The 27,079-nt window shown below is 35.7% G+C and overlaps 1 protein-coding gene across 1 annotated transcript in view; it reads right to left on the bottom strand.

Annotated features, from left to right (window-relative positions):
- Positions 1-27,079, bottom strand: part of LOC133327286 (serine-rich adhesin for platelets) — a 174,349-nt gene that overhangs the window by 95,853 nt on the left and 51,417 nt on the right. Inside the window, exon 2 of the mRNA XM_061535841.1 lies at positions 22,990-23,035. Coding sequence (XP_061391825.1) covers positions 22,990-23,035 — 46 coding nt within the window. The remainder of the gene's footprint in view (positions 1-22,989; positions 23,036-27,079) is intronic.

The following is a 27,079-nucleotide window of genomic DNA, read 5'->3' as shown; positions in this document are numbered from 1 at the left end:
AATTTACTTATAAATCCAAAATCGGACGAAAATATATATGGGAGCTATATCTAAATCTGAACCGATTTTCACGAAATTTAACACACATCGTTCTAGACTTAGTTCAGTATGCTATGCGAAATTTCGTGCAAATCGAAGGATATATAGGGACATTGTTGCACCATTTACATAAAATCGGACGAAAATATATATGGGAGCTATATCTAAATCTGAACCTATTTTCACGAAATTTAACACACATCGTTCCAGACATAATTCAGTACACTATCCCAAATTTCGTGCAAATCGAAGGATATATAGGGACATTGATGCACTATTTACCTAAAATGGGACGAAAATATATATGGGAGGTATATCTAAATCTGAACCGATTTTCACGAAATTTTACACACATCGTTCTAGACTTAATTCCGTACGCTATGCCAAATTTCGTGCAAATCTAACGATATATAGGGACTTTGGTGCAATATTTACCTAAAATCGGACGAAAATATGTATGGGAGCTATATCTAAACCTGAACCGATTTTCAGGAAATTTAACACAAATCATTCTGGACCAAATTCATTACGTTATGCCAAATTTCGTGCAAATCGAAAGATATATAGGGACTTTAGTGGGCTATTTACCTAAAATCGGGCGAAACTATATATGGGAGCTATATCTAAATCTGAAACGATTTTCACGAAACTTAACACACATCATTCTAAGCCTAATTCATTACGCTGTGCCAAATTTCGTGCAAATCGAAAGATATATAGCGACTTTGGTCCACCATTTACATGAAATCGGACGAAACTATATATGGGAGCTATATCTAAATCTGGACCGATTTTCTCGAAACTTGGCAGACATCATTCTAGGCTCAATTCAGTACGTTATGCCAAATTTCGTGCAAATCGAAAGATATATAAGGACTTTGGGGCACCATTTACATGAAATCGGACGAAACTATACATGGGAGCTATATCTAAATCTGGACCGATTTTCTCGAAACTTGGCAGACATAATTCTAGGCTCAATTCAGTACGTTATGCCAAATTTGGTGCAAATCGAAAGATATATAGGGACTTTGGAGCACCATGTACCTGAAATCGGACGAAACTATATATGGGAGCTATATCTAAATATGGACCGATTTTCACGAAACTTGGCAGACATCATTCAAGGCTCAATTCAGTACGTTATGCCAAATTTCGTGCAAATCGAAAGATATATAGGGACTTTGGGGCACCATTTACATGAAATCGGACGAAACTATACATGGGAGCTATATCTAAATCTGGACCGATTTTCTCGAAACTTGGCAGACATAATTCTATGCTCAATTCAGTACGTCATGCCAAATTTGGTGCAAATCGAAAGATATATAGGGACTTTGGAGCACCATTTACCTGAAATCCGACGAAACTATATATGGGAGCTATATCTAAATCTGGACCGATTTTCACGAAACTTGGCAGACATCATTCAAGACCTAATTGATTAGGCTGTTCCAAATTTCGTGCAAATCGAAGGATATATAGGGAGTTTGGGGCACCATTTACATGAAATCGGACGAAACTATATATGGGAGCTATATCCAAATCTGGACCGATTTTCACGAAACTTGGCAGACATCATTCTAGACTCAATTAACTACGTTATGCCAAATTTCGTGCAAATCGAAGGATATATAGGGAGTTTGGTGCACCATTTACTTGAAATCGGACGAAACTATATATGGGAGATATACCTAAATCAGGACCGATTTTCATGAAACTTGGCAGACATTATTCTAGACCTAAATGATTAGGCTGTACCAAATTTCGTGCAAATCGAAAGATATATAGGGACTGTTTATATTAAATCGGTTAAATATATATATGGGAGCTATATCTAAATCTGAACCGATTTTTCCCAATTTCAATAGGGTTCGTCCTTGGGCCGAATAAGTGACCTATGCCAAATTTCATCCAATTGGGACATAAATGCGACCTGTACTTTGTTTACAATTTAACATGCACAGACAGACAGACAGACGGACGGACGGACATGCATAAATCGACTTAAAAAGTGATTCTATGCATATTCTCAAAAGGAACCATGTGTCTATCTCGTTTCCTTTTGCCTGTTACAAACATATGCACAAAGACATAATACCCTGTACCACAGTGTGGTGAAGGGTATAAAAACTACGCCTAGCCTTGACCTCGAAAAAAAATTATTTTAATCTAGCTCAAAATTTTTTTATAAACTATCACTAGCCTAGACCTCGAAAAAAAAATATACGCCTAAACTAGACATAGAAAAAAAAAAATAAAAAATTTTTTAAAAATCTACAACTAGCCCAGGCCATGAAAATATTATTTAAAAATTCTGCACCTACCCTAGGCCTCTAAAAATTTATTGAAAAAAATTTACACCCTAGTAAAAACTGTTGGAAAATTATTTAAAGAATCTAAAAGTAACCTAGACCTCGAAAAAATCATTAAACAATGTAGACGTACTGAAATTTAAAACAAAAAATATTTAAGCAATCTAAGCCAGGACCTTAAAAAAATATTTAAAAAAATCTGAGCCTGGCCTAAACTTTAAAAAAATTTACTCCTACGGTCTTACAAAGAATCTAAAAATTTTACGCTTGGACTATACTTTGAAAAATTTATTTAAAAATCTATGCCTGGCCTAGACTTTAAAAATAATATTTAAAAGGTCTACGCCTAGCTTAGACTTCGACAAAATTATAATAAAAATAATAAAATACGCCCACTTTGAAAAAATACAAAAACTATATTTTAAAAGTATTTTCTTGGACTAAGCCTTGAAAAAAAAAAAATATTTAAAAATATCCTCCCTACTTCATGCACTTTCTTTTTTTCCACATGGCCATTTCTTTTACCAGGAAAGTGCATTTTCCGGCTGCTATCAGTCAATGTGTGTCCCAAAAAAAAAAAACAAAATCAGAGACCATAATTGAATATGGCAATTCGAATCATATAAAAAAAATAAACAAACTGGAAAGAATATGGGATGAATGAATCTTAAGAGGTTTCAATTACAAAAATTGCAGTTTAAAGAACAATTGAATGGCTGGCATGAAATTGAATCGGAAAAAAATAAACATTAAAATTAAAAATAATAACAACAACAATTTAAGCTACAAAAATCTAGACTATGAGAATTTTTTTTGTTCAATATTCATATGAGTGAAATTGAATTATTGTTATCTTCAATTTACATTCAATATTTATTTTGGTTTGCAACAATGTTGTTGTTGTTTTTGATACAGTTGAACTTCTATTTGGTGGTCAGCTAATATTGAGCTGGCCGTTTAACTGGCTGACAGTCAGTCAGACTGTTTGTGTGGATGATTGGATGATTCGATGTTATGGCTAATTTTATATTCTAAACAATTACTCATTAAATTCCGGGCTGTAATTCAAAAAAACGAAAACAACCACGATGATGTTCATGATAGCGTTGTTGTTGTTGTGGTATTGATGACTATGATTTGTTTTTGTGTTTTTGTGATGATTTATGACAAATCAATGATCCCTCAGAATACTTGATTTTTTCAATTTTTTTTTATTTATTTTTATTGGCGGAATTTTTGTTTTCGAATGTTTTGCCTCAAGCATATATTGACGTTGTGGTTGTTGTTGTTGTCATTGTTGAAGCAGAATTTCGATATGGCAATTTTTGAAGAGTCTCTCGTCTATTTGTATTAGCCTTTGTGGTATCGATTGGTTCGCTGATTCTGTTGGGGAGTTATCTTAAACAAACAAACGAACAGACAAATAACAACTACTCACATAACCAATTTTTGCAACAGTGCGTTCAATAATCATCGCGATCATCATAATGATGATATATTCTCGATGACTTGCCCAAAGTCCACTCATGCGACTGCCGGGCTATCTAGAAAACACTCAAACAGCCACAAAGTCTTGGTGGTGGCGGTGGCATTACATTTGAGGGATTTTGTAATATTTAATTTCTGGGTAAATATATTTATCATTTGTGGCCCTTATATCGCGAACAACAGTCATTGCGAAAAAAAGGCTTTAGAAGTTCCACATTTTTGTGGCATTTATTTTTTAGGTCAGCAAAGAATAACTTTTTTGAAAAACAAACATTTTAAAAACGGTATTAGCCACGAAAAAAAATATTCCAAAAATCTATGTCTACCCTAGGTCATGAAAAACCAGTAAGGAAAGTTCAAAAGTTGGACGGGGCCGACAATATGATACCATTCACCACTTTGGGTACATCCAAGACATGTTAATATCTACAATATCCAGTAGATAGAATGGTCATAGAATCTGTGGAGGATCATTGAGATGAAATCGGGCGAAAAAAACCAAACACATACCATTCTGAAATCCATGAAAAATTGCATGTCAAACGGACAGACTTGGATTCTCTGGTGTACCATTTGTATGAAATCGAGTCAAATTATGTATGGGAGCTATATATAAAAACATGGACCTAATTGAGTACATCATTTGTTTTTCTAATCACTATATTCAATTTAATACCCTCTGCCAAATTTCGTGGAACCACCATTTACATAAAATCGAACGAAAATATACATAGACCTATATCAAAATCTGAATCGATTTCAAAAAAACGATTTCAGACAAATATTGGGAGATTGGTGTACCATTCACAAAATAACGGACGAAACTATATATATGGGAGCTATATCTAAATCTGAACCGATTCCAACAAAACATCGCAGACAGCAGTCTGGACCTAAATCAGAACTCTGTGCAAAATGTTGTGCCAATCGGACAAATATTGGGAATTTGGTGTAACATCCACAAAAAATCGGACGAAACTATATATGGTAGCTATATTTAAATTTGAAGCGATTTTAACAAAACTTCGCAGACATCAGTCTGGACCTAATTCAGAATTCTGTGCAAAATTTTGTGCCAATCGGACAAACATTGGGAGTTTGGTGTATCATTCACAAAAAATCGGAGGAAACTATATATGGGAGCCATATCTAAATCTGAACCAATTCCAAGAAATCTTTGCGTACATAAGTATGGGCATGATTGAGTGCGCAGTGCAAAATTTTGTCCCAATCGGACAAATATTGGGAGTTTATGCATTGATGCATGATTCATATAAAATCGGACGAAACTATAGATGAGAGCTATGTCTAAATCTAAACCGATTCCAACAAAACTTGTCATACATCAATCTGGGCCTAATTCAATACTCTGTGCAAAGATTTGTCTTGATCAGATAAATATTGGGAGTTTGGTGCACCATTTACCCAAAATCGTGCGGAATTTTTACGAAACCTAGCTCACATCATTCTAGACTCAATTCAGTACGCTGTGTCAAATTTCGTGTAAATCGAAAGATATATAAGGACTTTGGTACAACATTTACCTTAAATCGGACGAAAATATAAATGAGAGCTATGTCTAAATCTGAACCGATTTTGAGGAAACTTAACACATATCATTCTACACCTATTTCATTACACTGTACCAAATTTCGTGCAAATCGAAGGATATATATGGACTTTGGTACACCATTTATATATAATATATGGGAGCTATATCTAAATCTGAACCGAACTTAACACACATCAGTCTAGACTTTATTCAGTACGGTTCTTTGGACGGACGAAACTATATATGGGAGTTATATCTAAATCTGAACCGATTCCAACAAAACTCCGCACACATAAGCATGGTCCTGATTCAGTGCGTTGTGCAAAATTTTGTCCCAATCGGACAAATATTGGGAGTTTGGTGCATGATTCACATAAAATCGGACGAAACTATATATGGGAGCTATATCTAAATCTGAACCGATTTTCAGGAAACTTAACACACATCATTCTAGACCTAATTTATTACGCTGTGCCAAATTTCGTGCAAATCGAGAGATATATAGGGACTTTGGTGCACCATTTACATTAAATCGGATGAAGATATATATGGGAGCTATATCTAAATCTGAACCGATTTCTACGAAACTTAGCGCACATCATGCTAGACTTTATTCAGTACGCTATGCCAAATTTCGTGCAAATCGAAAGATATATAGGGACTTTGGTACACCATTTACCTTAAATCAGGCGAAAATATATATGGGAGTTATATCTAAATCTGAACCGATTTTCACGAAACTTTGCACACATCATTCCAGACTGAATTTAGTACGCTATGCCAAATTTCGTGCAAATCGAAAGATATATAGGGACTGTGGTACACCGTTTACATTAAATCGGACGAAAATATATATGGAAGCTATATCTAAATCTGAACCGATTTTCACGAAACTTTGCACACATCATTCTAGACCTAAACCATTAGGCTGTACGAAATTTCGTGCAAATCGAAAGATATAAAGAGACTTCGGTACACCATTTACTGTAAATCGGACGAAACTATATATGGGAGCTATATCTAAATCTGAACCGATTTTTCCCAATTTCAATAGGGTTCGTCCTTGAGCCAAATGAATGAGCTCTGCCAAATTCCATCCAATTTACAATTTAACATGGACAGACGGACGGACGGGGGACGAACATGCATAAATCGATGAAAAAAGTGATTCTATGCATATTCTCAAGAGGAACCATGTGTCCTTTTATTATTATCTGATCATCAGCGAAAATTATAGGCGTCAGCCTTGGATCCTCATGGAAAATTTCAAAGTGATCAGCGCTATATTTCCGCCCTCTAGTGTGGTAATGTGTTACTAAATATTATCCGAATACGTAAGAACCTGTAAATATTTACGTGAGGGTCCATTTAGTAAGGGTCCATTTTATCCACTAAATATTGACCGATCTTTATGAAAACAGGCATGTTTATTCTTTGGCCGAATCGAGATGTTTGGGCCATGATTCCGGCCTCTGGAGCGACCAGAAAAACCGACAACAATTATGTATTTGGTCCATTTTATCCTCTTAATATTAACCGATCTTTATCAAAAACAATAGGGGTTCTCCTTGTCCTGAACTTATCCTGCATGCAAAATTTCGTGAAGATTGGTCCGTAACTGTGGACTGTATCGCGTTTTTCAAATTCAAACTCTTGCGGCCGCACAAAGCTATAATACCCTGCCGACATACTTGTGTAAGGTAGCCTGGGCCATGAAAAAAAATTATTTAAAAAAATCTACGCCTAGCCTGGGCCATGAAAAAAAATTATTTAAAAAAAATCTACGCCTAGCCTGGGCCATGAAAAAAAATTATTTAAAAAATCTACGCATGGTCATGAAAAAAAATTATTTAAAAAAATCTATGCCTAGCCTAGGCCATGAACAATATTATTTAAAAAATCTACGGCTAGCCTGGGCCATGAAAAAAATATTTAAAAAATCTACGCCTAGCCTGGGCCATGAAAAATATTATTTAAAAAAATCTACGCCTAGCCTAGGCCATGAAAAAAATTATTTAAAAAAATCTACGCCATGCCTGGGCCATGAAAAATTGTTTTTAAAAAATATATGCCTAGCCTGGGCCATGAAAAAAATTATTTAAAAAATCTACACCTAGCCCGGGCCATGAAAAAAATTATTTAAAAAATCTACGCCTAGGCTGGGCCATGAAAAAAATACTTAAAAATCTACGCCTAGGCTAGGCCATGAAAAAAATTATTTAAAAAATCTATGCCTGAAAAAAAAATGATTTAAGGAATCCACGCCTATTCTAGGTCATGAAAAAAAAAATGATTTAAAAAATCCACGCCTATTTTAGGTCTTGAAAAAAATGATTTAAAAAATCTACGCCTACGCCAAACCGACGCCTAGCCGAAGAATTTTCGCTTCGATTTTCTTAGTCTTAGATGAGAGAAATATTTTCTTAATTAAGATAGATTTTTCTACGGATCTACACACACATATATACATACTTATGTATCCAATGTGACTTCCCCATCTCTAAATATCCAAAAACGATTGTGATTTTTGTTGCCATTCCAAAGGCCAAATCCAAAGTCCATATTTTGAACAAAAAAAAAATATTAAATCTATTGCGTTTTAATTCATTAGATTTCAATTTCATTTAACGTTGTTGTTTTTGCTGATGTTATTGTTGTTGTCTTCTTCTTCAAATATGGGCCAACAATGACTTTTTTATCTATTCTATTATTGGCTTAATTTGTTTCAGTTTTCTTGATTTGTTTTTTTGTTGTTGTTGTCGTTGTTGTTAATTTTGTAGTGTTGCTATTGTTGTTGTTCAAAAAAAAACCAAAGAAAATATGAAATGTCACGGAATATCTGTCAATTATGTTTAAATAAAAATACGCACACACACACACAAACATATATACACACTCATACTCTTACTTATGTGTTTGTGTGTATGTATGTAGTCTTTGTTATTTATCTATGTATATAATGTTGTGTATAGTGTGTTTTTTTTTTCACACCGCCACCCCACCCTTGGGGATTCCACAACAATAAACGGATGTCTGTTTATGGTTTTCTTCTTTCTCGAAGTCTTGTCTATTGTCGGTGGAGAAGAAGAAGACGCAACGTCGTATTCGTCGTTTTCATTTTCTACTAATGGGTTAATTGTTTTAAACTTTTAATCTTATCATATGCTTTTTTTTATTATTGATTAAAATAACATTAAGTGCCAATAAGTAAGTGGTGGTTGGGGAGAGACCAGATCCCAGCCAGGCTGTTTGACACAACAACAATTCCAGCCCCAGTACCAGCAGCAGAAGAGGCCAAGAGGTCCAACACTTTAGCAAGAAATTAAGAAATGTATGGTCACATATTTTCTCCCCTACATATGAACTTCACACATCTCCTCCCTCCTGCCCTCCCCTTCCCCTCTCTTCCACTAAAATCAAAACGTCTTCAATATTTAACTGGCGCTCCGCATAAATTGACACCATCAAAGATATCAAACATTTGCAATGCTGATTTTATTGTACGATTATGATTATTTGTCGGTTGGGACCCAGGCCACAGAGACATCTCACCAGCAGCTTACAGTGCGTATACGCACTCCAGCCAACCATTAAACCAGACAGCCAACCAACCAACCATTCATCCCAACCATCCATCCCAACCACCGATCGACCAACCATTTAAATGAAAAAGGTGTTGTTTCTCGTTAAGCGGCCCAGAGATAAGCTTTTTGGTGTGACAAGCCATTTGTTTACCTGGTGCGAAGCATAATTCTTGATTTTCAACACCAATTTCAACATTACAAGAAAAAGAAAAAAAAAACAACAAAAATAATTTATAAATTATTTCCTGTGATTTTTTTTTTTTTTTTGGTACGACACACCTTTTTTAATAGCAGAAAGGCGGTTGGGAGTCAACAGCCCCCCACCCCCCCACTCCAGCAATTATTCACCCATCTCTCTCTCATTACTGGTTGTTGAAGATATGACAAATAAAAGGCTATGGGGTAAATTTGTTAAAGGGTTTCACACACAAAACGAAAAACCCCACCCACCCTCACACACGCACTTTGTTACCAAGTGTAAATTTTCCGATAATTGTCCCCCAGAGAAAAAGAGCTATCATTTCTGAATTCTTTTTTATTATACCCTTCACCACACTGTGGTACCGGGTATTATGTCTTTGTGCATATGTTTGTAACAGGCAAAAATAATCGAGATAGACCCATGGTTCCATATATATTTTCGTCCGATCTAATGTAAACGGTCCCTATATATCTTTCGATTTGCACGAAATTTGGCACAGCGTAATGAATTAAGTATAGAATGATGTGTGTTAAGTTTCGTGAAAATCGGTTTAGATTTATATATAGCGCCCATATATATTTTCGTCCGATTTAATGTAAATGGTCCACCAAAGTCCCTATATATATTTTCCATATATATTTTCGTCCGATTTTAGTTGAATAGTGCACCAAAGGCCCTCTATATCTTTCGATTTGCACGAAACTTGGCACAGTGTAATGAATTAGGTTTAGAATGATGTGTGTTAAATTTTGTGAAAATCGGTTCAGATTAAGATACAGCTCCCTTATATATTTTCGTCCAATTTAATGTAAATGGTGCCTCAAAGTCACTAAATATCTTTTGATTTGCACGAAATTTGGCACAGCGTAATGTATTAGGTCTAGAATGATGTGTGTTAAGTTTCGTGAAAATCGGTTCAGTTTTAGATATAGCTACCATATATATTTTCGTCCGATTTTAGGTAAATATTGCACCAAAGTCCCTATATATCTTTCGATTTGCACGAAATTTGGCACAGCGTAATGTATTAGGTCTAGAATGATGTGTGTTAAATTTTGTGAAAATCGGTTCAGATTTAGATATAGCTCCCATATATATTTTCGTCCGATTTAATGTAAATGGTCCACCAAAGTCCCTATATATCATTCGATTTGCACGAAATTTAGCACAGCGTAATGAATTAGGTCCAGAATGATGTGTGTTAAGTTTCGTGAAAATCGGTTCAGATACAGATATAGCTCCTATATATATTTTCGTCCGATTTTATGTAAATGGTGCACTAAAGTCCCTATATACCCTTCGATTTGCACGAAATTTGGCACAGCGTACTGAATTAAGTCTAGAACGATGTGTGTTAAATTTCCCGAAAATCGGTTCAGATTTAGATATAGCTCCCATATATATTTTCGTCCGATTTCAGGTAAATGGTGTACCAAAGTCCCTATATATCCTTCGATTTCCACGAAATTTAACATAGCATTCTGAATTAAGACCAGAACGATGTGTGTTAAATTTCGTGAAAATCGGTTCAGATTTAGATATAGCTCCCATATATATTTTCGTCCGATTTAAGGTAAATGGTGTACCAAAGTCCCTATATATCTTTCGATTTGCACGAAATTTGGTACAGCGTAATGAATTAGGTCCAGAATGATGTGTGTTAAGGTTCGTGAAAATCGGTTCAGATTTTTATAAAGCTCCCATATATATTTTCGGGTCAGATTTAGATATAGCTTTTATAGCTGACCAAATGAAAAATTTAATATCGGTTGCAGAATGACATGTTTATGGATCCAATTTCATTTTACTGGCCCTTTAAAAATTCGACGTCTTTTAGGTTTCATCTGTTGGATATACCTAAAGTGGTGAAGGGTATGATATAGTCGGCCCCGTCCGACTTTACTACTTTCCTTACTGGTTTTTGATTTGGGTTCTTGGAAATATCATTGCACACTTTTTTCCATTCAATATTTTTGTTGTTGTTGTTTTTATTATTGTAAACCCACATTTTTGGCATTCCTTGGCCATGACAATTATCTTTCGGCATTGTAAATGATAAGACACAATATTTCGATTTTTTTTTTGCAATGCCATGGTTTATAGCCCTGCGTTCCGTTCCTCTTTTCGTTTATTGGCTTGTAATAAATTTTGTTGCCAGTTTTATGAGAGGTATTTGGCGTACTTCTTTTTTTTTGCTCTGTCAGAAGATATGATTTTCAATTTGTCATTTTTATTAAGAAACTATTTTTTGTCATGTCATTGATTTAGAAAAAAAAAACAGTAAGGAAAGTAGTAAAGTAGGACGCGGTCTACTATATGATACCCTTCACCACTTTAGGTATATTCAACAGATGGAACCCTAACAGACGTCCCACTTTTGAAGGACCATTTACTTATATATCCAGATTTCGTGCAAATCGAAGGATATATAGGGAAGAAAATATATATGGGAGTTATATCTAAATCTGAACCGATTTTTACGAAATTTAACACACATCTTTCTAGACTTAATTCAGTACGCTGTGCCAAATTTCGTGCAAATCGAAGGATATATAGGGACTTTGGTGCATCATTTACATAAAATCGGATGAAAATATATATAGGGAGCTATATCTAAATCTGAACCGATTTTCACGAAATTTAACACACATCTTTCTAGACTTAATTCAGTACGCTGTGCCAAATTTCGTGCAAATCGAAAGATATATAGGGACTGTGGTGCACTATTTACCTAAAATCGGATAAAAATATATATGGAAGCTATATCTAAATCTGAACCGATTTTTATGAAGCTTAGCATACATCATTCTGGTCCTAATTCAGTACTCTTTGATAAATTTCGTTCCAATCGGAAGATATTTAGGGACTTTGGTGCACCATTTACATAAAATCGGATGGAAATATATATGTGAGCTATACATAAATCTGAACCGATTTTCACGAAATTTAACACACATCTTTTTAGACTTAATTCAGTACCCTGTGCCAAATTTCGTGCATATCGAAAGATATTTAGGGACTTTGGTGCACCATTTACTTTAAATCGGACGAAAATATGTATGGGAGCTATATCTAAATCTGAACCGATTTTTCCCAATTTCAATAGGGTCAGTCCTTGGGCCAAATAAGTGACGTATGCCAGATGGACGGACGGACATGCATAAATCGACTTAAAAAGTGATTCTATGCATATTCTCAAAAGGAACCATGTGTCTATCTCGTTTCCTTTTGCCTGTTACAAACATTGCACAGAGACATAATACCCTGTACCACAGTGTGGTGAAGGGTATAAAAAAACTTTTATACACAGAAAGTGATCTGACAAATTTACATGGAAATCTGACAAAAAAAATTAAGGGAAAGTACCTAATGTATGCTAAATTTATTCGAAAAAATTTTAATTCTTTATTTAATTCAAAATCTATTTCAAATTCCTTAAGAACTTAAAATGTCAAATAGCAACATCTGGTTTGGAAAATATGGTTAAAACCTTGAAAGTATCGAAAAGGGTGCGTGGCCTCAATGTGGGAACCCTTTTCAAAACATAAGCCTACTTATAATCAAAAATTGTCTGCAAATATGATGTTCGTCTTCCCGAAGAACCTGCAATAACAAATTGAAATATTGATTCGGCTAAATATTGATTCGGGCTAAATCTAGGCTTGGTAGGCTTGGCTTGTGCAAAATTTGGTTCAAATCAGAGATTCTATTTGCCCGATATTGGATTTATAAATTTATATGGAGGTTCTCCAAGTCATGTTAACGTCGTTAATGATCTAATATTGCAGAAAGATACCGCAACAAGATGCGAACAGCATTTTATAACACCTATAGAAATTCGAATATTTATTGATGGGTGTCTTTAAATGTCCGTTTTGACAAAGTTCTATAGAAGTCAAGATGGGTTCTATTGAAGTTCGAATGATTTGTTTGAAGCTATTGATGGTTAAAATTATGAGGAGTTCAATAGATATCCATTGGTATTGGGAAAATCTCAATAAAGGTCTGAACAGGTTTTATTTATCCCCATAGAGGATCGAAGATATTTTGATGAGTGTATCAAAAGGATTCTAACTGTATTGAGGAGCTCTGTAGTAGTTTTAAAAGGCTGTACAATTTGTGTATACAGGCCCAACATGTCACATTGATGTCGGCTACGATCCGAGGATATAAAGGGCAACAAGAAGTTTGATGGGTATTTCTAGACGTCCATATAGCCCCAGTAGTAGTTCGATATACAATACAATTTAAATATAGAGATCCAACAAGTCATGTGAAAGCCTCTAATTATCCGAAACTCTGGAGAAGGGCACTCCAGTTCTGATTAGTATAATGGCCATGTTAATGTATTTAGTGATCCGAAGCTCTAGAGAGGGTATAACAGGTTATATTGAATTCCATAGAAGCTATATGAGTTCTATTGAATTCAGAATAGACCGTGTTAAGCTCTTTAGTGTTCCGACGCCCTGCTAAGTTTTATAGAGGTCCGAACAGGCTATAATCTCAAACATATTTGGAGGGGTGACACTAAAGGTCCGTAGCGGTATTGATGAGCTCTGTAGTAGTTCGAAAGGTTATACAATTTTTGTATACAGTTCCAACAGATCACGTCTGTAGTGACCCGCAGTTTCATAGTTTATGATGGGTTTAATGAAATTAATTATGAGGAGTTCTACTGAATTCTGAACAGACTATAAGGAATACAATTGAATGTCGATCGGGCAGATCGGCGAACCTTTAATATAAAGCCGAATGAAATAAAAATCTATTTTGGAGAAGTTCAATAGAAGTGCGAACAGGTGTTAATAGCCTCCTTAGAGGTTCGAACATATTTTAATGGGAGTCTCAAATGCTTTGTAGCGGTATTGGGGTCCTCTGTGATAATTCGAAGAGATTATACAATTTTTGTATAAAGGTCCAATAGATTATGTTAACGCATTAGGAGCTCTAGTCTTCTCAGAATTCAATAGCAGTAAGAGTACTACTAAAATCTGAATAGACTGTATGGAATACAATAGTTGTGGACCCTTGATATAAAAACGGCCGAAATTAATTTGGATACATTTTTTTTAATGCCAATAGAGTTTTGATTATTTTTTTATAATCTTTATAGAGATTCGAAAATATGTCCGCAGTGTTATTGAGATGTTCTCCAGTAGTAGTTCGAAGAGGTTATACAATTTGCGTATACATAGATCAGAGGCTCTAGAGTGGCCACAACAGTTTATTTATTTTTATTTGTTATTATTTAAAAAGCTATAGAGTTCCGAACAGGCTTTAATAACCCCTAGAGAGGTTAGAACATATTATCGTGTGTGCCTCTAGAGGTCCGTACCGGTATTTAGAAGCTCTGAGGTGGTTGAAGGTGTACCCTGGAGTTAGCTGTGACTCTAGAGGCTCGACAACTGGCTTGAAGGAAGTATAAACTAATTTATAGATATCTAAGAGGCCAGATGTAACTCCAGAGCGATTCGAAGCTTTGAAGAGAAGAGTAGAGATTTTGGGGTGTTCAAAGGTTCAATCAGTCCATATACATGTCGATAACCTATGCATAATTTCATGTCCATCGGATAGACTTACAAAATTTAGTTTTTATACCCTAACAGAGTATTATGTCTTTGTGCATATGTTTGTAACAGGCAAAAAGGATCGAGATAGACCCATGGTTCTTCTTGAGAATATGCATAGAATCATTTTCTGAGTCGTCCGTCTGTCCGTCCATGTATTTTTGTGAACAAAGAACAGGTGGCATTTATCATCCGATTTGAATGAAATTTGGTACATCTCACTTATTTGGCCCAACAACGAACCCTATTGAAATGGGGAAAAATCGGTTCAGAGTTAGATATAGCTCCCATATATAGTTTCGTCCGATTTAATGTAAGTTCATATATATATTCTTCTATATGCACGAAATTTGGTATAACGTACTGAATTGAGCATAGAATGGTGTGTGCTAAGTTTCGTGAAAATCAGTCCATATTTTGATATAGCTGTCATATATACTTTCGTTCGATTTCATGTAAATGGTGCACCAAAGTCCCTATATATCTTTCGATTTGCTCGAAATTTGGCATAGCGTAATGAATTGAGTATAGAATGATGAGTGGTAAGTTTCCTGAAAATCGGTTCAGATTTCGATATAGCTGTCATATATACTTTCGTCCGATTTCATGTAAATAGTGCACCAAAGTCCCTAAATATCCTTCGATTTGCACGAAATTTGGCTTAGCGTAATGAATTGAGTATAGAATGATGAGTGGTAAGTTTCGTGAAAATCGGTCCAGATTTAGATATAGCCCCCATATATAATTTTGTCCGATTTCATGTAAATGGTGCACCAATGTCCCTGTATATCTTTCGATTTGCACGATATTTGGCATAACGTACTGAATTGAGCCTAGAATGATGAGTGGTATGTTTCGGGAAAATCGGTTCAGATTTAGATGTAGCTCCCATATTTAAATGGCACTGAAAGGGTTAATCTGCCCGAATGAAATGAAACTTAGCATATGTTTTAGAATATATGTACGGATTGATGTCAGGGTCACATATTTAAGTTCGTTCAATTTCATGTTAATATGCCTTCGAAAGGCGACGTCTATTAGGATATAAATGTAGAATATACCAAATTGGTGCAGGGTATCATATCCGAATTTACTACTTTCCTTACTGGCTTTTTCCATAGAAATGTTTACTAATAAATTTAATAAATTCTCTCATATTAATTTGAGACTTTATTTCCCTTACAGACTAATTTCCTTGGATATTTTGAAAATTCTAAGAATTTAAATTAAAATAAAATGAAACGAAATAAAAAAACTGAATGAATTTTAAACTTTCATTCATTGAGGAAATATAGCAACGGCTGCTCACACCACCAACAACCTAACTATATCAGATAACAAGGTGGAAAAAAAATTAATAAAAAAATAATGTCCAACATCATCGACACGATCCAAAAAAATATTTTTTTTAGAAATCAAAATACCAAAAACATGATTGATCAGCATTTCCGGCCACGTTCCATGTGCCTGAAACTTTAATTTTCAGGTCTGCTATTTGAGTTGGGATTTTCTTGAGTGTGGGAAAGAGGGGCATGGGAGAACAGTGGGTTAGGGAAAACTCTGTGGCTACAGGTGGTTGTTGGGCATTGATGACATTTCATTGTTTGCAAAAAATTGACAACAACAAAAAAATATTTTACTGATAAAATTCCATTCTTCAAATCATACGCAATAACCGTAGGTAAGGTATTGCCTCAGTGCGAGTTGATTGGTTGGCTGGTTGTTGTTGCTGTTGTTTCCCCCACATTCATTGACATGTTGTTTGGTTTATTATTGATTTTAAATTTTGTTTTCGGTGCTGTTGTTGTTGTATTTGAATTTAATTTATTATTAATATAAATAATAATAATTTATAGAATATTTGTGGGGTACTTAAGCAGTGATGTCTTTTTATACCCTTCACCACACTGTGGTACAGGGTATTATGTCTTTGTGCATATGTTTGTAACAGGCAAAAGGAATCGACATAGACCCATGGTTCCTTTTGAGAATATGCATAGAATCACTTTCTGAGTCGATTTATGCATGTCCGTCCGTCCGACCATGTATTTTGTTAACAAAGTACAGGTCGCATTTATGATCCGATTTGGATGAAATTTGGCACAGTTCACTTATTTGGCCCATGGACGAACCCTATTGAAATTGGAGCAAATCGGTTCAGATTTAGATATAGCTCCCATATATAGTTTCGCCCGATTTAATGTAAATGGTGTACCAAAGTCCCACTATATCTTCCGATATGCATAAAATTTGGCACAGAGTACTGAATTAGATCCAGAAATTCGTTTTGCACAGTTCTCCCATATATATTTTCTTTTAATGTTGGCCCAAGGACGAAACCTATTGAAATTGGAGCAAATCGGTTCAGATTTAGATATAGCTCCCATATATAGTTTCGCCCGATTTAAGGTAAATGGTGCACCAAAGTACCTCTATATCTTTCGATATGCATAAAATTTGGCTCATATATAGTTTCGCCCGATTTTAGGTTAATGGTTCACCAAAGTCCCTGAAAATCATTCGATTTGCTGCGTACTGAATTAGGTCCAGAATGATGTGTGTACAAAGTTTCTTTCGATTTGAAAATCGGTAATGCAGATTGTGTGTAGATATAGCTCCCATATATAGTTTCGCCCGATTTTAGGTAAATGGTGCACCAAAGTCCCTATATATCATTCGATTTGCTTGAAATTTGGTATAGAGACCTGAATTAGGCGCTGAATGATGTGTGCCAAGTTTCGTGAAAATCGGTTTAGATTTAGATATATCTCCCATATATAGTTTCGACCGATTTTATGTAAATGGTGCACCAAAGTCCCTATATATCCTTGGATTTGCACGAAATTTGGCATAGCGTCTTGAATTGAGTCTGGAATGATATGTGCAATGTTTCGTGAAAATCGGCTCAGATTAAGATATAGCTCCCATATATAGTTTCGCCCGATTTTAAGTTAATGGTTCACCAAAGTCCCTATATATCTTTCGATTTGCACGAAATTTGGAACGGTGTACTCAATTGAGTCTAGAATGACGTGTGTTAAGTTTCTAGAAAATCGGTTCATATTTAGATATTGCTCCCATACCTAGTTTTGTCCGATTTTATGTAAATGAGGCTTCAAACACCCTGCATTTCTTTGGATTTGCACGAAATTTGGTATAGCGTACTGAACTGAGCCTAGAATGATGTCAGCCAAGTTTCGTGAAAATCGGTTCAAATTTAGATATAGCTCCCATATATATATTTTCATCCGATTTAAAGTAAATGGTGTACCAAAGTTTCTTAAATATCTATCGGTTTGCACGAAATTTGGCACAGCGTAATGAATTAGGTCTAGAATGATGTATATTATGTTTCCTGAAATCGGTTCAGATTTAGATATAACTTCTATATCTGACCAAATGAACAATTTAGTATCGGTTGCAGAATGACATGTTTATGGATCCAATTTCAGTTTTACTGGTCCTTTAAAAATGCGACGCCTGTTAGGATTCATCTGTTGAATATACCCAAAGTGGTGAAGGGTACCATATAGTCGGCCCCTTCCGACTTTACTACTTTCCTTACTGGTTTTTTCTGACATCAACCCATTAGCTCGGGCCAACAGACACTGCAGGCCCAGTGTCTGGCCAGGCCAGTTGGCTGGATGGCTGGATGGTATGATTTGGTTTTATCAATGTTCAAGGAATTTTTTTTTTTCATTTCTAATATATATTTATCTTATTAAAAACAACAAGACACAAAAACTATAATTTATTATATTTTTTGTTAAAGACAAGCGAAAAAAAAACAAAAAAAAAATTAATAAAAAATTAAATATCTCAATTTTTGTTCTCCCTTATCAATTCCCCGGGTTGTTGTTTGTTTGTGAGTTTTTTTTTAATTGAATTGTCAATTTCTTGTAGTTGTTGGTGTTGTTGTTGTTCTGTTGTTAACATTAAACGTTTGTTTGGTAATTAACTTTGCTGACTTCTAACTTGAAATTGTTGTTTGTTTTTTTGAAATTGAGAGGTTGCCAGGGGGTATAGATAGAGTCGGGGTATGCCACCCACAATTGGTTCCATAGTTCAAAATGTTCTGTTTCGCATCATGTCACTTGAATCTCGGGTGTGTTACAACATGTGTCAACAATATTTAATTTTCACAATAGTTAAGATAAGGCGGCGGAGTGTGCGACATAATAGAATGGGGTGAATGGAATGATGAGTTAGGTAGGTTAGGTCAAGTTGAGGTAATAGAAAACAAATATTTTTTTAAAAATCCAGGCCTTGGTTTTACAAGAAAAAAAAATATTCTTTAAAAAATTCAGAATCTTTGGTGCCCCATTTACCTTAAATCGGACGAAAATATAGATGGGATCTATATCTAAATCTAAACGGATCTTCAGGAAACTTAGCACCCATCATTCTAGGCTTAATTCAGTACGCTGTGCCAAATTTAGTGCAAATCGAAGGATATATAGAGACTTTGGTGCACCATTTACCTTAAATCGGACGAAAATATAGATGGGAGCTATATCTAAATCTGAACTGATTTTCACGAAACTTAACACACATCATTCTAGACTCAATTCATTACGCAATGCCAAATTTCGTGCAAATCGAAAGATATTTAGGGACTTTGGTGACCCATTCACCTTAAATCGGACGAAAATATATATGGGAGCTATATCTAAATCTGAACCGATTTTCACGAAACATAGCACACATCATTGTAGACATAATTCAGTACGCTGTGCCAAATTTCGTGCCAATCGAAAGATATTTAAGGCCTTTGGTGCACCACTTACCTTAAATCGGACGAAAATATAGCTGGGAGCTATATCTAAATTTGAGCCGATTTTCACGAAACTTGGCAAACAGCATTCTAGACCTTATTCATTACGCTGTGCCAAATTTCGTGCAAGTCAATTGATTTCCAAGGACTTTAAAGGACTATTAACCTAAAATCGGGCGAAGCTATATATGGGAGCTATATCGAAATCTGAACCGTTTTTTCCCAATTTCAATAGGGTTCGTCCTTGGGCCAAACAAATGAGCTGTGCCAAATTTCATCCAATTCGTATCATAAATGCGACCTATACTTTGTTTACAATTTAACATGGACGGACGGACATACGTGCGGACGGACATGCATAAATCGACTTAGAAAGTGATTCTATGCATATTCTCAAAAGGAACCATGTGTCTATCTCGATAATTTTTGCCTGTTACAAACATATGCACAAAGACATAATACCACAGTGTGGTGAAGTGTATAAAAATAAGAATTAGGTCCACATCATCCCAAAATTATTATCTGATCATCATCGAAAATTATAAGTGTTGTCCTTGACCATAACTGGAACCTCATGGAACATTTCAAAACGATCACCGCTATATTTCCGCCCTGCAGTGTGGTAATGGTTTACTAAATAATATATGAATACGTAAGCTCCTGAAAATATTTACGTGTAACTCCCACATCCGAGTACATACGACAATATAATTGGTATCAATTCAAAGGTCAATCACTCCTCTTGGATATAACCTCAACTTCTCGGGTCTATGTCCTTCGGGAGTAAATATATTCACCATAGAATACAAGTTTTGTAATTTTTTTCACACAAAAGTCAGGGTCCATTTGACGCGCTAAATATTGACCGATCTTTATCAAAACAGGCATGCTTATTATATGGCCCGATCCCCTTCTCCATGTAAAAATTCACGATGTTTGGATCATAATTGCGGCCTCTGGAGCGACCAGAAAATCAGGCAAAAATAATGTTTTTGGTCCACTTTATCCACTAAATATTAACCGATCTTTACCAAACACAATAGGGGTCTTCATTGGCCAGAACCCATCCTACATGCAAAATTTCGTGATGATTGGTCCATAACTGTGGCCTGTATCGTGTTTACAAATTATAATAGACAGACGGACGAAAGGACGGACACACATGTCTAGATCGACTCAGCTATTCGAGATATGACGATCGGTATACTTAAAGGTGGGTCTAGGACCAATATTTCGCGGCGTTACAAACTCTTGGGGCTGCACAAAGCTATAATACCCTGACAACATAGTTGTCTAGGGTATAAAAATCGACGTTTTTTATACCCTTCACCACGATGTGGTATAGGGTATTATGTCTTTGTGCATATGTTTGTAACAGGCAAAAGGAATCGAGATAGACCCATGGTTGCTTTTGAGAATATGCATAGAATCACTTTCTAAGTCAATTTATGCATGTCCGTCCGTCCGTCCGTCCGTCCGTCTGTTCATGTTAAATTGTAAACACGGTACAGGTCGCATTTATAATTCGAATTGGATGAAATTTGGCGTAGTTCATTTGTTTGGCCGAACCCTATTGAGATTGAGAACAATCGGTTCAGATTTAGATATAGTTTCCATATAGATTTTCGTCCGATTTAAGGTAAATGGTGTACCAAAGAGTCAAATCTAGGCCGATTGGCACGAAATTTTGCACAACTGAAGTAAGAATACACTAATGTGTGCCAAGTTTTATTGAAATCGGTTCAGATTTAGATATAGCTCCAATATGTATTTTCGTCCGATTTGTGGAAAATGGTCCCCCAATGAGTCAAATTTAGGCCGATTGGCACGAAATTTTGCACAACGTACTGAAGTTAGGACAGTCAAACGTGTGCCAAGTTTTAGACAAATCGGTTCAGATTTAGATATAGCTTCCATATATATATATATATATATATATATATATTCGTCCGATTTAAGGTAAATGGTGTACCAAAATCCCTATATGTCTTTCGATTTGCACGAAATTTGGCACAGCGTAATGAATAAGGACGGGAATGATGTGTGTTAAGTTTCGTGAAAATCGATTCAGATTTAGATATAGCTCCCATATAGATTTTCGTCCGATTTTGGGTAAATGGTGTACCAAAGTCCCTATATATCTTTCGACTTGCACGAAATTTGGCACAGCGTAATGAATAAGGTTTACAATGATGTGAGTTAAGTTTCGTGAAAATCGGTTCAGACTTAGATATAGCTCCCATATATAGTTTCGACCGATTTAAGGTAAATGGTGTATCAAAATCCCTATATGTCTTTCGATTTGCACGAAATTTGGCACAGCGTAATGAATAAGGACGAAAATGATGTGTGTTAAGTTTCGTGAAAATCGATTCAGATTTAGATATAGCTCCCATATATATTTTCCACCGATTTTAGGTAAATAGTCCACTAAAGTCCCTGGAAATCTTTCAATTTGCACGAAATTTGGTATAGCGTACTAAATTATGCGTAGAATGATGTGTGTTAAGTTTCGTGAAAATCGGTTCAGATTTAGATATAGCTCCCATATATATTTTCGTCCGATATAAGGTAAATGGTGTACCAAAGTCCCTATATATCTTTCGATTTGCACGGAATTCGGCATAGCGTACTGAATTAAGCCCAGAATGCTGTGTGCTAAGTTTCATGAAAATCGGTTCAGATTTCGATATAGCTTCCATGTGTAATTTCGTCAGATTTTATGTAATTTGTGTACCAAAGTCCCTATATATAAAATCCAGGGGGTAATTTGACTTCTTAATTATTTACTTTGCCCTCACCCTCATTCCCGCTCTCTTATCTATATTTATAAAAACTTCAAGAAGAAATAAAGTAAACAATTACCCCCATAGACCTATTTCAGTGTTTTCATTTATTTGTAAATGTCTTAGAAATTAAATAAATAAAAAAAAATTCCTCACCCTTTTATATAAAATCCAGATTGCAAAAAAAGAGTTTCGCAATTTCACAAAAGACCAAAAAAAAAAATCAATAAATAAAGAACAAATATTTATTTATTTGTGTAAACACAAACCACCAACGAACCTCGTGTGCAAAGCCACTTAGGGTTGCGGTAGGACTGTTTGGGAATTTTTGCTGTATTATTTTTAAATCAAAATAAATAGAATTAGGCATAATTGTGACATTATTTAATTGTTTTAAAATAGAAGTAAGGTCTCTTTTTGTATTGAAAAAAAAAGAAACAAGTCAGAGATAAGTATTCGTGGAATTTCTTCAATTGCTTTGTAGGTGTTCGAAAAAAAAGTTCCCCCCACATTAGAATGCTTGTGCCAGCCAGCTACACCCACTTAAGGAGGTGGCGGCACTTGACTGGGAAACTTGAACAAGCGTTCTTTCGTTTTCAAATAACATTGTCATGGGAGTGTGTCTGAGAAGTATTCTAAGAAAATTTTGCTATAAAAAAAATATATAGAAAGTGGTACTTACCATCAGGAGGTAAATAATCTTGGCATAGACCGTAAGCTGTGGTAACCTGAAAGAGGAAAATAAAATGAGAATTTTAAATATAAATATTTTATAATTATTTTTGTGGTTCCTAAAAAATAATTTTTCCCGAAAAAATATTTTTTTAAATCCCCGCCCGGTGGAGGGTCCTTAGAAAATATTCATAAAAAATCGAGCCTTATATTTGCCTCTAAAAATCCTTTTTTTTATTTTGTTTAAAAGGTTCTCTGTTGTTTTTTCCAAAGCCCCCTAATGTTGACGACCCCCGCAAACGTATAAAGGACCACGATCTGCGAATCTGCACAATCTGCACGTGCGCACATTGCACGTTGTACGGCACAGTCGCAGTATTCGCTTTGGCGGATGTACTCAAGAAGTACAAAGCCGATATTATTGCCTTACAGGAAATGCGATAGAATGGGACTGGCGTAAGTAAATCAGATGATTATGCCCTGTATTATAAGCTGTCATGAAACGAGACATGAATTAGGCTGCGAATTTATGGTTAACAGGAGAATAAAAGACCTCGTCTCCAGATTCACTCCAGTCGATGAGCAAATTGCTATAATCCTTATAAAACCGAAGTTCTTCTACATCAGTCTCATTTGCGCCCATGCTCCGACCGAAGATAAAGATGAACAGACCAAAGACATATTTTACGAGCGCCTAGAAACAGCATATGATCGTTGCTCTGGTCATGACATTCGAATTCTGCTAGGAGATTTTAATGCAAAAATCAGAAGATTCAAGTATCTCGATATACACAAGGTCACTTGGATTTCTCCCGATCGAACAACGAGAGAAATCAAATCGATCATGTTGTGATAGACGGAAGGCATTCATCCAGTGGTTAGACCGGAGCGAATATCGATTCGGACCATTACCTTGTGGCAGCCAAGGTATTTTACGAGCGCCTAGAAACAGCATATGATCGTTGCCCTGGTCATGACATTCGAATTCTGCTAGGAGATTTTAATGCAAAAATCGAAAGGGAAGAAATATCTTTGGCCCCACCGTCGGAAAATTCAGCCTACATGAAGAAACATCAGACAACGGCAACGGAGGTTGATTGACTTCGCGGTAGCAAAAAACATGGTAGTTAGCAGCACCAGATTCAAGCATCTCGATATACACAAGGCCACTTGGATTCCTACCGATCGAACAACGAGAGAAATCAAATCGATCATGCTGTCATAGACGGAAGGCATTCATCCAGTGTTTTAGACGTCCGAACGATCCGGGGAGCGAATATCGATTCGGACCATTACCTTGTGGCAGCCAAGGTACGCAGCCGTCTTTATGTAGCAGCAAAGGTGCGATCTAACACAACACGGAAACTCGACGTCGAGAAACTGCAAACACAACAGATAGCAGAAGCCTACTCAGCTCAACTTACCCAACTGCTTGACGAAAGCACCCCTTGTCCCGATAATAATATAGAAGCACAATGACCTATAAACTGCAACAAAAGCAACACTTGGGTACAAAAGACCACCATCAAGAAATCCGTGGTACGATCAGGAGTGTCGTAATGCTGGTGATATGAAAAACGCAGCGTATAGGGCAACCCTGCAGACAGTAGCAACACATAATGCAATGGAGAACTATCGGGAGAAAAGTAGAAACGCATTTTCAGAAAAAAGAAGAAAGAGCAAGAAAAACGTGAGAGTGAGCAAATCGTCAGAATGAAGTCCGAAAATTCTACCAACGGGTTAAACAACAAACCAAAGGTTTTGGTCCAGGCACATCCACCTATAGATATAAAGAAGGAAACCTGGTGACAGATACAAACAGCGTGCTGAGGATCGGGAAAGAATATTTTGAAAAGCTTCTGGTATCAAATAGTGGCGGCGAAGGGGATATCCGAGAACCAATAATTGATTATCCTAACAGACGTCGAATTTTTGAAGGACCATTGACATGAAATGAAGAATTTATAGGGAAGGATATATATGGGAGCTATATCTAAATCTGAACCGATTTTCATGAAGTCTTACACACATCGTTTTAGACTTAATTCAGTAAGCTATGCCAAATTTCGTGCAAATCGAAGGATATATAGGGACTTTGGTACATTATTTACCTTAAATCGGACGAAAATATATATTGGGGCTATATCAAAATCTGAACCGATTTTCAGGAAATTTAACACACATCGTTCTAGACATAATTCAGTACGCTATCCCAAATTTCGTGCAAATCGAAATATATGTAGGGTCTTTGGTGCACTATTTACCTAAAATCGGTCGAAACTATATATTGGAGCTATATCTAAATCTGACCGGATTTTCACGAAATTTAGCACACATCATTCTTGACTTAATTTAGTACGCTATGCCAAATTTCGTGCAAATCGAAAGATATATAGGGACTTTGGTGCACTAAAATCGGTCGAGACTATATGGGAGCTATATCTAAATCTGAACCGATTTTCACGAAACTTAGCACACATCATTCTGGACTTAATTTAGTACGCTATGCCAAATTTCGTGCAAATCGAAGGATATATAGGGACTTTGGTGCACTATTTACTAAAATCGGACGAAAATATATGGGAGCTATATCTAAATCTGAACCGATTTCAATAAATCTTGACACATCTTAGTATATCCTAACTTCAGTACGTTGTGCAAAATTTCGTGCCAATCGGCCTAAATTTGACTCTATGGTGCACTATTTGCTAAAAATCGGACGAACATATATATGGGAGCTATATCTAAATCTGAATCGATTTTAATAAAACTTGGCACACATTAGTCTATCCTAACTTCGGCACGTTGTGCAAAATTTGTTGTCAATCGACCTAAATTTGACTCTTTGGTCCACCATTTGCGAAAATCGGTCGAACATATATATGGGAGCTATATCTAAATCTAAACCGATTTTCATGAAATTTAACACACTTCGTTCTAGACTTAATTCAGTACGCTATGCCAAATTTCGTGCAAAGGATATATAGGGACTTTGGTGCACTATTTACCTAAAATCGGACGAAAATATATATGGGAGCTATATCTAAATCTGAACCGATTTTTCCCAATTTCAATAGGGTTCGTCCTTGGGCCAAATAAGTGACCTATGCCAAATTTCATCCAAATCGGATCATAAATGCGACCTGTACTTTGTTTACAATTTAACATCTACAGACGGATAGACGGCCGCACGGACATGCATAAATCGACTCAGAATGTGATTCTATGCATATTCTCAAAAGGAACCATGGGTCTATCTCGTTTCCTTTTGTCTGTTACAAACACAAGACATAAGACATAATGCCCTGTACCACAGTGTGGTAAAGGGTATAAAAACTCGCAAATTTCCACCACCAAATAAATATATATATTTTTTATTATATAAAATAGTTTCTTATATATTGAAAATTATTCCACACAAATCTCCACTTAATATATTCTCATTCCAGCCGAAAAACTTAGAACAAAGTCATAGGATTTCGTTTTACGTTTACCATAATAGTTCAATGAGGTTATGCGATAGTCTCCTGGCCTTAAGAACATCGGTAGGCCATTGGCATCGGACTGTAAATTACGGACGTAGTAATGACCCTACAGGTATAGAAGAAAGTTTCAAAATTATTTTGAAAAAAAATAGCAAAAAAATATCCTTCCTCCTTACCACTGGTATCGGACAATTCTCCTGAATATTGCTATATTTCAGCACCGTCCTGTACCAAATACTTAAAATACTGTTTTTCGAAAAGTCACTCAGTACCTTACAGAAATCAAATTCATAGGCAAATAGACGTTGAAAATTATCCGTATTCTCCATACGTATATGAACGGTAATGAAACCGTGTAGACCATAGTTTATGGGCAGCTCCGTTTCGAAATCAATATTCATCTTGCCACTCTCAATCCATGAGGTCATATTTTTAATATATTTCGTATTGAAACTTACTTCGGAATTGGTATAGTTCAAATAACGTCCTGGAGGAAAAGGGATTTTTTGAATGTATTTTAAAATTTTATTGAAAAGGACCTACCAAAACCCTGGACCCTTTGCAGACTTAGCAGGAGAAGTAGAAACCCCAGTTGTAAAAATTCCATTCTGAATG

Source organism: Musca vetustissima, unplaced genomic scaffold, assembly GCF_032173495.1.
Source record: "Musca vetustissima isolate MV318-11 ecotype Yass unplaced genomic scaffold, APGP_CSIRO_Mvet_v1 utg28967, whole genome shotgun sequence".
Taxonomy (NCBI): domain Eukaryota; kingdom Metazoa; phylum Arthropoda; class Insecta; order Diptera; family Muscidae; genus Musca; species Musca vetustissima.
The sequence above is the reverse complement of the archived record's forward strand: the minus strand, read 5'-3'. Positions and strand labels throughout refer to the sequence as shown.